We start from the raw sequence: 10,687 nt of genomic DNA, 5'->3' as shown, positions 1-10,687 counted from the left end.
CATGCGATTAACTCCCCAATTCGGGCGTGTAGGTCGGGGAATTTCAAACTGCCCTTCTTTCTATCTCTGTCAAGAATGAATCGATTCAGCGTTCGAATCTCTGAACACTGCTTGTTTGAAGGGCGCTGATTGGTTGTTCGAAAAGAACTTCGGTTTGATGCTTGGCCCCTGTAACGTTGGGCCAAATCAAAATATATCGGCCGTCACGTCCGGCCTAAATTTTTATTTAGGCCCTTTTCAGCCGTTCTGCGCTTACTACGAACTTTGCCATTAAAAATCGAGTTTTGATCAAAGATTTTTCTTTTTGATTCTAAACATGTCTACTAAGTGTATTTCACCTTATAAAAGTGTCAGAACGTGAAAAAAAAAGTTTTGAAAAAATGCCATTGGTAATGCATTAGACACGATAATTTCGCTCAAAACATAAGATTTAGGCCCTTTTCAGCCGTTCTGCGCTTACTACGAACTTTGCCATTAAAAATCGAGTTTTGATCAAAGATTTTTCTTTTTGATTCTAAACATGTCTACTAAGTGTATTTCACCTTATAAAAGTGTCAGAACGTGAAAAAAAAGTTTTGAAAAAATGCCATTGGTAATGCATTAGACACGATAATTTCGCTCAAAACATAAGATTTAGGCCCTTTTCAGCCGTTCTGCGCTTACTACGAACTTTGCCATTAAAAATCGAGTTTTGATCAAAGATTTTTCTTTTTGATTCTAAACATGTCTACTAAGTGTATTTCACCTTATAAAAGTGTCAGAACGTGAAAAAAAAAGTTTTGAAAAAATGCCATTGGTAATGCATTAGACACGATAATTTCGCTCAAAACATAAGATTTAGGCCCTTTTCAGCCGTTCTGCGCTTACTACGAACTTTGCCATTAAAAATCGAGTTTTGATCAAAGATTTTTCTTTTTGATTCTAAACATGTCTACTAAGTGTATTTCACCTTAAAAAAGTGTCAGAACGTGAAAAAAAAAGTTTTGAAAAAATGCCATTGGTAATGCATTAGACACGATAATTTCGCTCAAAACATAAGATTTAGGCCCTTTTCAGCCGTTCTGCGCTTACTACGAACTTTGCCATTAAAAATCGAGTTTTGATCAAAGATTTTTCTTTTTGATTCTAAACATGTCTACTAAGTGTATTTCACCTTATAAAAGTGTCAGAACGTGAAAAAAAAGTTTTGAAAAAATGCCATTGGTAATGCATTAGACACGATAATTTCGCTCAAAACATAAGATTTAGGCCCTTTTCAGCCGTTCTGCGCTTACTACGAACTTTGCCATTAAAAATCGAGTTTTGATCAAAGATTTTTCTTTTTGATTCTAAACATGTCTACTAAGTGTATTTCACCTTATAAAAGTGTCAGAACGTGAAAAAAAAGGTTTTGAAAAAATGCCATTGGTAATGCATTAGACACGATAATTTCGCTCAAAACATAAGATTTAGGCCCTTTTCAGCCGTTCTGCGCTTACTACGAACTTTGCCATTAAAAATCGAGTTTTGATCAAAGATTTTTCTTTTTGATTCTAAACATGTCTACTAAGTGTATTTCACCTTATAAAAGTGTCAGAACGTGAAAAAAAAAGTTTTGAAAAAATGCCATTGGTAATGCATTAGACACGATAATTTCGCTCAAAACATAAGATTTAGGCCCTTTTCAGCCGTTCTGCGCTTACTACGAACTTTGCCATTAAAAATCGAGTTTTGATCAAAGATTTTTCTTTTTGATTCTAAACATGTCTACTAAGTGTATTTCACCTTATAAAAGTGTCAGAACGTGAAAAAAAAAGTTTTGAAAAAATGCCATTGGTAATGCATTAGACACGATAATTTCGCTCAAAACATAAGATTTAGGCCCTTTTCAGCCGTTCTGCGCTTACTACGAACTTTGCCATTAAAAATCGAGTTTTGATCAAAGATTTTTCTTTTTGATTCTAAACATGTCTACTAAGTGTATTTCACCTTATAAAAGTGTCAGAACGTGAAAAAAAAAGTTTTGAAAAAATGCCATTGGTAATGCATTAGACACGATAATTTCGCTCAAAACATAAGATTTAGGCCCTTTTCAGCCGTTCTGCGCTTACTACGAACTTTGCCATTAAAAATCGAGTTTTGATCAAAGATTTTTCTTTTTGATTCTAAACATGTCTACTAAGTGTATTTCACCTTATAAAAGTGTCAGAACGTGAAAAAAAAAGTTTTGAAAAAATGCCATTGGTAATGCATTAGACACGATAATTTCGCTCAAAACATAAGATTTAGGCCCTTTTCAGCCGTTCTGCGCTTACTACGAACTTTGCCATTAAAAATCGAGTTTTGATCAAAGATTTTTCTTTTTGATTCTAAACATGTCTACTAAGTGTATTTCACCTTATAAAAGTGTCAGAACGTGAAAAAAAAAGTTTTGAAAAAATGCCATTGGTAATGCATTAGACACGATAATTTCGCTCAAAACATAAGATTTAGGCCCTTTTCAGCCGTTCTGCGCTTACTACGAACTTTGCCATTAAAAATCGAGTTTTGATCAAAGATTTTTCTTTTTGATTCTAAACATGTCTACTAAGTGTATTTCACCTTATAAAAGTGTCAGAACGTGAAAAAAAAAGTTTGAAAAAATGCCATTGGTAATGCATTAGACACGATAATTTCGCTCAAAACATAAGATTTAGGCCCTTTTCAGCCGTTCTGCGCTTACTACGAACTTTGCCATTAAAAATCGAGTTTTGATCAAAGATTTTTCTTTTTGATTCTAAACATGTCTACTAAGTGTATTTCACCTTATAAAAGTGTCAGAACGTGAAAAAAAAAGTTTTGAAAAAATGCCATTGGTAATGCATTAGACACGATAATTTCGCTCAAAACATAAGATTTAGGCCCTTTTCAGCCGTTCTGCGCTTACTACGAACTTTGCCATTAAAAATCGAGTTTTGATCAAAGATTTTTCTTTTTGATTCTAAACATGTCTACTAAGTGTATTTCACCTTATAAAAGTGTCAGAACGTGAAAAAAAAAGTTTTGAAAAAATGCCATTGGTAATGCATTAGACACGATAATTTCGCTCAAAACATAAGATTTAGGCCCTTTTCAGCCGTTCTGCGCTTACTACGAACTTTGCCATTAAAAATCGAGTTTTGATCAAAGATTTTTCTTTTTGATTCTAAACATGTCTACTAAGTGTATTTCACCTTATAAAAGTGTCAGAACGTGAAAAAAAAAAGTTTTGAAAAAATGCCATTGGTAATGCATTAGACACGATAATTTCGCTCAAAACATAAGATTTAGGCCCTTTTCAGCCGTTCTGCGCTTACTACGAACTTTGCCATTAAAAATCGAGTTTTGATCAAAGATTTTTCTTTTTGATTCTAAACATGTCTACTAAGTGTATTTCACCTTATAAAAGTGTCAGAACGTGAAAAAAAAAAGTTTTGAAAAAATGCCATTGGTAATGCATTAGACACGATAATTTCGCTCAAAACATAAGATTTAGGCCTTTTCAGCCGTTCTGCGCTTACTACGAACTTTGACATTAAAAATCGAGTTTTGATCAAAGATTTTTCTTTTTGATTCTAAACATGTCTACTAAGTGTATTTCACCTTATAAAAGTGTCAGAATGTGAAAAAAAAGTTTTGAAAAAATGCCATTGGTAATGCATTAGACACGATAATTTCGCTCAAAACATAAGATTTAGGCCCTTTTCAGCCGTTCTGCGCTTACTACGAACTTTGCCATTAAAAATTGAGTTTTGATCAAAGATTTTTCTTTTTGATTCTCTTCTTCGTAAACTCCGAAGAGAACTAAGTTTCCTGTCTATTCACAAACTGGACAGACACGGGAATGGGGTAGACGTGCGCACCGTCACGAGGTAAAAAAGGATAGGAAGGATGAGTGAGGAGTAAGTACCGGGAGGGGATGGGGCTTAGAGACCGAGAGAACGTGAAACTCCAAGGACGGCAGACTTGGACTCAAGGATGTATCCTTCTCTTGCTTCGATTCTACGCCAGCCACCATGATGTGCGATGAGACGATCTGGGACGCCCATGGCTGCCGCTGTGCTGGCTCCACCAGACCGAAGACTGTGTAGGCCATATTTGGTTGAGTCCAGACCTATGGTGGATAGCAAGTTGAGAACCTTTTCACGAGCCCTGGTGTAAGACATAGGCTCAGGTCGTAGGAAGGTGACTCCGTTGTGAGTGGCAACTCTACGAAACAGTCTGGCGTGTCCGGTGGATGTGGAGGATTGGATGAAACGCTTGAGTAAGGTGACGGGACAGGAGGTAGTGTAGGAAGCAGCGATACAGATCCAGTGACCCTCCCGGAATTGGTCGTTCTTGCGCTTCTCCACGAAAAGAGCAGCATAGCCGTCACAGAAGCTCACGTCGTCAGCGCGAAGCTGGCTCAAGTCGTCCCAGCGTAGGAAGCCGGCAAAGCCGATAACGATGAGGCAGAGAGTCTGTAAGGTGTCAATGCTCATGGTCGGTGACACGTAAGTGGTGCATAGCTGCCGGATGTTGCACGGAGTCAACGGGAGTTTTTTGGAGACCGGTGTCGCGAGGATACGCTTGGCAGCTTGTAGCACTTGCGAAGGTAGGTGGTGGGTGTGTGGAGAAGGGTGACCCGATATACGGTGTGCCCAGGCAACAGCAAACAACGCAGCTTCGAGTGGAAAGGCTGAACGGGAAGTCTGGAGTAGTTTCAGTAGGTACAAGGCCAAGTGTGGGCCGCTGGCTGGGAGGGAGGGGAGGCCTTTGCTTGAAGCGAAGCCTTCCCAGTTGCGGAAGGATCTGACGTATTTCTTGATGGTGTTTGGGGCTCTATCCGCAATGATGACGGAAGGTAGCCAGGAGGCCAGAGTGCGGAGTTCGGGGTCCTCTAAGCCCTGAAGCTCTGGGTAGGAGCGGGAGGAAGCGATGTCTGGAGAGGGCGGGGAAGAGCAGGTGGAATGGAGTTTGAGTTAGCAAGAGAAGGGGAAAGGTCGCCGGTCCGGAAAAAAAAAATACATAGGGTACATCATTAGGGAAAAATAATAATAATAATAATAATACAAAACCAACAATCAGAATCTAATACAGGTTCCATCGCGGGACAATGGTGGGAGAACGGTGATCAATCATGGGTGAACTAGTAACCTACTAACTAATACAAAAAGGAAGAACCTAACGATAAGGTAAGGAGAAGATAACTAATAGTATAAAAGCTAAATGCAGAGGTAACTTAGAAAAAAAAACACATTCCTAGTGCACACGGAGTTGAAACAACAGAGGTGTGAAAACCTGTGACAACACACTGGTCCATGGTATTAACCAAAAGTGTACATGCATACAGGGGTACCAAGTAGCTGACATACAGATGTAAGATGGTAGCCGGAATAAGGAACTGTACAGGAGATGCAGCTCTAGCAATACCAGAAGATTACGTAAGTTGGGATAGGCGAGGTTGATCGCGAGTCCAAGGTTGTACTGATACGAGCTCAGAAGGACCGATCGGAATGGCAGCTAGAAGAATCGGCAGTCCGGGGGCACCGCATTGAGCTCGGAGAAGGGACGAAGCTGCACAGGTAACGTTGAACAGTTCGGTAGGTCTGACGACGATCGAGATGTGTGGCGCGACTGTACAACTGAAGACGGTGGTAATCCAAAGGTGCCCAATTACTACAACTACAATATGAAAGTCCGTAGAATCCATAAAGTAAGAAGAACAGTCACGGGTAAGTCCAAACAAGTGAGTGGCACGGGTTGCAACGCGAAGAGTGCTAGAAAGTCGATAACACGCCTATCCACACGGGTGGAATGGCGGCAGTAGACACAACACATTGCACAAACACACGGGGGTGTGCGATCAGCAGATGTCATAGACCCATATCCATACAGAGGATGTGAGGTCAGGTCTTCTAAAGTCTCACGTGTCCGCACGGGGGACACGAGACAGGGTGTCGGTCGCACGTGTCCGCACGGGGAACACGAGACAGGGTGTCGGTCGCACGTGTCCGTACGGAGGACACGAGATCAGGGTGTCGGTCACACGCGTCGGCACACGAGGTGTGAAGGGCGTGTAGTCACGGACTGTGAGTCTGCTGTGTCGTCAAGACGTACATGTCGTCGGTCAGTCAATGGCCAGACACCGGAAGCGAAGCGGTGCCAGACATAGCGAAATCCGTCCGACCGTACAGGGTGGGAGCTCCCTTGCGGAAGGAGGGACTTAGCTGGCGTCAAGGGCCGGTAATTAACGTGGGGACTACACTCCCTAAGCAGGGAGAGTTTGGAGATAAAATCACGAAGTAGCCAAACAAGATTTTGGGTAAGAGAATGCACGGTTTCGCCTTGGTAGGGGTTGAGGGGGGTAGGTAGTAAGGCGAGACGGTGCAACTCAAACCGAGGGTGTGTTGGGGGGGAGGGGGTTGGCAAGGAGGTAGGGCAGAGGTAAGTTACGGGAGTACACCAGGGATAAAACAAGGTTTGGACACAAGGAGGGATTGGATGGGAGGGTAAGGACGGCACGTTCCACAAAGGCAGAAGCGGAGGGCCAGAAGTCTGAACCCCAGAGGGGTACGAGAGAAGATAGAGTTCGAGGGAGCACCACTCAGGAGGTCCGGGCTTGGTGGGAGGTCTGTCCAGTTCAAGAATGTGGCCGAGAGGTGTGATCCGTCAGGGCAGAGGAGAGGCCACCATGCAGCCGACCGCCAGAAAGGTGCTATGAGCGTGCCGCAGCAATTGTCCTGGTTGATCTTTGATAGAATTCTGGGGATTAGACATGGAGGGGGAAAAATCCAATTGTAGTGCATGGTCCATGACGAAGCGAATGCATTAATCGCGTCTGTCTGTGGGTTCCACCACCTAGAGGAGAAGGGAGTTAATTGGGCGGAATAGTTACTAGCGAACCGGTCATAGGAAAAGGGACCCCATAGGGTGTCTAGAGTCTGAAAGATAGAGACATCTAGCTTGTAGTCATCCAGGTCAAAAATCTTTGACAGGTAGTCGGCTTGTTCATTCTCGTCCCGGGGAACCCATTCTGGGGTTAGATGGATGTGGTGTTGTAGGCATAATGTAAAAATAGCAACAGCCTCTTGTTGCAAGTGTGTGACTCTGCTACCTCCGGAGAGTATACGGACCACATTCTGATTGTCGGATCGATGGAGAACCTGTTTGTTTGGGAGAAGGTGTATGAGTGATTGGAGAACCAACCTGGTACCGAGAAGTTCTCTGTATGTAGAACTTGTAAGGGGGGCAGCCTGGTGGCGTTCAAAATTGCCCCTTGCTGTGTGTGTAGATCCAAGTGTGACAGTAAAACCACCCCAGGCGTGATTGCTGGCATCAGAATAAGTGATAACATCGACTGAAGGGGAAGGGGTCCAGATCGGGTAACCTAGTAATTTGGAAAAATTGTCCTGCCAGAAAAGTAGTTCGTCCCTCGCTGCCTGCGGTAGGCTGCGGCGGGAGTCCCAGGAGTCAGAGCTAGAAATAAAGGCGTACAGGCTTCTGGTCCATAAACGCACAACAGGACCCAGTGCCAGACTCATGGACACAAGGTTCCCTGTAATACGGGAGACTGACCGTGCTGAAATACTGTGGGAAGAAGCGATTGCGTCAGTGATGAGAGAGGAAAAAGTGTCACAGCGGCGGGGAGGGACCTGAAAGGAGCCGTCACGGAGATTGATTATATAGCCCAGCAGCTCGCCTTCTTGGCGAGGAATCCAATAGCTCTTAGGGGGGGGGGGCTGGTGTGCTAATAGCCCTAGGTCTGCCAGATCCTGTCGCATGACTGCCGCCATGTCAGCGCAGCCCTGAAAAGAACCATTAGCGCCTGAACCATCGTCCAAATACATGAAGCAACGGAAACCTTGACCTCTCCAGTGGGCTACAACTGGGCGCATAAGCTTCGTAAACACGTAAGGTGCCTGAGACAGGCCAAAAGGCAGTGAAGCGAACATGAAGTGACGTTTGGCCCAGGAGAAGCCTAAATAAGGCATGTGGCAGTCTGCCATATCAATATGATGATAGCCATTCCTTAGGTCAAAGTTGATAAACCAGTCGCCCTTACGAAACAGGTTGATTAAACAAGGGAGACCATCATATTTGAACTTAAACTTAGCTAAATGAGTATTGAGAAAGTGGAGATTAATGATGAGGCGGAGTTTTCCACCCTTCTTGGGGACGACTTTGAGCGGACTACAAAGTCGTAGGTGGTCCCTGTTCGGAACTTCTACAATATTTCCCACCGACAGGAGTTCTTGGACGGCAGAGTCAACAAAAGCACTGTGTGTGAAACATGACTGTTGGTTGGGGAAGGTCCTGTTAGGCGGAAGTTGTAAAAACGGGAGACAGAAACCGTGTTGGAGGATGCGGAGGACAAAGGGAGAGGCGCCAATGGAGCGCCATTTGTCCAGATGTGCCCGTAGACGCCCACGTACTTGTGGGTTGTCGGCATCCTGCTCAAATGAAACGTGTGTATTATCATCAAAGGGGTTAATGGCTGGATTGTCGGCATCCTGCTCAAATAAAAAGTTCAGAGTATTATCACCGTGGTTAATAGCTGGCGGTGTGCTAGAGGCAAAGTTGTTATGGTTCGCAAAGTCAGCGGGAACTGTAGAGAATGGCGCTGAAATAACAGTGTGGTCTGTAAGCTCGTCTGTAGGAGGAAAAAGGTCTGAGTGATGAAAAAACACACTGTCGAGTGATATGAACGATGGACTATTTGTTGGTGAACTTGGGGCAAGAGTTAGCATAGTGGCGGGTGTCGCCACAGATGTAACAGCCTCGTGGACGCTGCTGGGGACGAAAAGACTGTGGAGAGTTAGGAGAAGTAGCAGTAGCGGTAGAGGTAGACTGGGAGGTAGCAGTAGCGGAACGGTTCTGTGGGGAGCGAGTGGACGGTGAGGAGAGGCGCCTCCGGTCCTCCTCCACCGCCTTATTCCACCGCTGCTCTTCTTCCTTTGAGGAGAAAGAAATCTCGCTGTTAGAGTGGAAGCGGTCTACTGCTGACCAGGACACTTTGTCAGCTAACAAAATATCCCTGTTACGGGTTTCTAACTCACCAACTGCTTTGTCGATAAGGTCGTCCTTGCTGGCCGGCGAAGTCACCAGCTTGGCCGTGGTCAGCTGATCACGTAAGGCCAGGTTGAACTCGTAGTTCTTCTTGTTGCCCTCCCTAGCCCAGATTCTCTTGGATGTGGTGGGCTGGCCGTGCCTGGCAGCCCGTACCTCCGTCTGTAGTGCCTCCAGGCGCTGGTCTACGGCAGCTTGCCTCTGTTCCATCCTGGACAGAACAGCCATCACTGTGTTGGGGTCCGCAGGTGGGAAAGAGCTGTGTGAGGGACCGGCTTGAGCTCCCGATGCAGAAGGGAAGAACCGGTATTCAGGGGACGAGGTCGCCGGCGGGGTACGAGGCGACAGGCCGGGGGTCTCGGTCCCGGTAGTAGCTCCGTCCGCGGCAGCGGCTGTCTGGGTACCCGACGAGCGAGCCGGCTCAGATGGGGTCTGAGTGTTAGTACCGCGGGTACGTGAACGGGTCTTGCTCTTGGCCTTAGGCATGTTGCACAAAGGGTGGCGAAACGCGGAAAGGAAGACACAAGATAGGGAATCGAGAACCGGAGCAAAAACACTCAACCGCTCACGAGGAGTGAGCAACGACGAATGAGGGATATGGGGGAAGGTAGAACAGGGGACCAATGGGAAGGGCCGTTAGGGATTAGGCACATCCGTCCAATTTGTGAGCCGACAGGAAACGTGAATTCTAAACATGTCTACTAAGTGTATTTCACCTTATGAAAGTGTCAGAACGTGAAAAAAAAAGTTTTGCAAAAATGCAATTGGTAATGCATTAGACACGATAATTTCGCTCAAAACATAAGATTTAGGCCCTTTTCAGCCGTTCTGCGCTTACTACGAACTTTGCCATTAAAAATCGAGTTTTGATCAAAGATTTTTCTTTTTGATTCTAAACATGTCTACTAAGTGTATTTCACCTTATAAAAGTGTCAGAACGTGAAAAAAAAAGTTTTGAAAAAATGCCATTGGTAATGCATTAGACACGGTAATTTCGCTCAAAACATAAGATTTAGGCCCTTTTCAGCCGTTCTGCGCTTACTACGAACTTTGCCATTAAAAATCGAGTTTTGATCAAAGATTTTTCTTTTTGATTCTAAACATGTCTACTAAGTGTATTTCACCTTATAAAAGTGTCAGAACGTGAAAAAAAAAGTTTTGAAAAAATGCCATTGGTAATGCATTAGACACGATAATTTCGCTCAAAACATAAGATTTAGGCCCTTTTCAGCCGTTCTGCGCTTACTACGAACTTTGCCATTAAAAATCGAGTTTTGATCAAAGATTTTTCTTTTTGATTCTAAACATGTCTACTAAGTGTATTTCACCTTATAAAAGTGTCAGAACGTGAAAAAAAAAGTTTTGAAAAAATGCCATTGGTAATGCATTAGACACGATTTTTTTTTTTTTTTTTTTTTTTTGGCATCCGTCTGTCTTGGAAGACAGTGGTAGGCTGACGGGTTTAAGGCGATCCGTCTGCCTGGCCTGCACGTGGGTTTTTAAGGTGAAGGAGGGGTGTGCACGTCCTTCTCCACCCTCTCGTCCACTGGCGCACTAGTCCTACAGGGGCAACTGTATGCAACGTGTAAGACAGCCCCAGCAGATGCAGGTTTGTTGTTTGGAGTTTCCGTCTCCTAGGAGG

General features: G+C 44.2%; 1 protein-coding gene across 1 annotated transcript; it reads right to left on the bottom strand.

Annotated features, from left to right (window-relative positions):
- Nucleotides 1-3,923: 3,923 nt before the first annotated feature.
- Nucleotides 3,924-5,299, bottom strand: LOC118424294. The gene is made up of 2 exons (XM_035832842.1): nucleotides 5,278-5,299; nucleotides 3,924-4,918 (listed from the first exon to the last, which is right to left on the bottom strand). The coding sequence occupies exons 1-2, from the start codon at nucleotides 5,297-5,299 to the stop codon at nucleotides 3,924-3,926; spliced, it is 1,017 nt and encodes a 338-aa protein (XP_035688735.1).
- Between the last annotated feature and the right edge of the window lie 5,388 nt (nucleotides 5,300-10,687).

This window comes from Branchiostoma floridae, chromosome 10 (genome assembly GCF_000003815.2).
Source record: "Branchiostoma floridae strain S238N-H82 chromosome 10, Bfl_VNyyK, whole genome shotgun sequence".
Lineage (NCBI taxonomy): Eukaryota > Metazoa > Chordata > Leptocardii > Amphioxiformes > Branchiostomatidae > Branchiostoma > Branchiostoma floridae.
This window is presented reverse-complemented; position numbering and strand designations above follow the sequence as displayed.

Coding starts and splice junctions, on each gene's coding strand:
- LOC118424294 (XM_035832842.1), bottom strand. CDS start 5,299: ATGGACCAGTGTGTTGTCACAG. Junction 4,919..5,277: donor GGACCAGTGTGTTGTCACAG/GTTTTCACACCT, acceptor CGCCCTCTCCAG/ACATCGCTTCCTCCCGCTCC.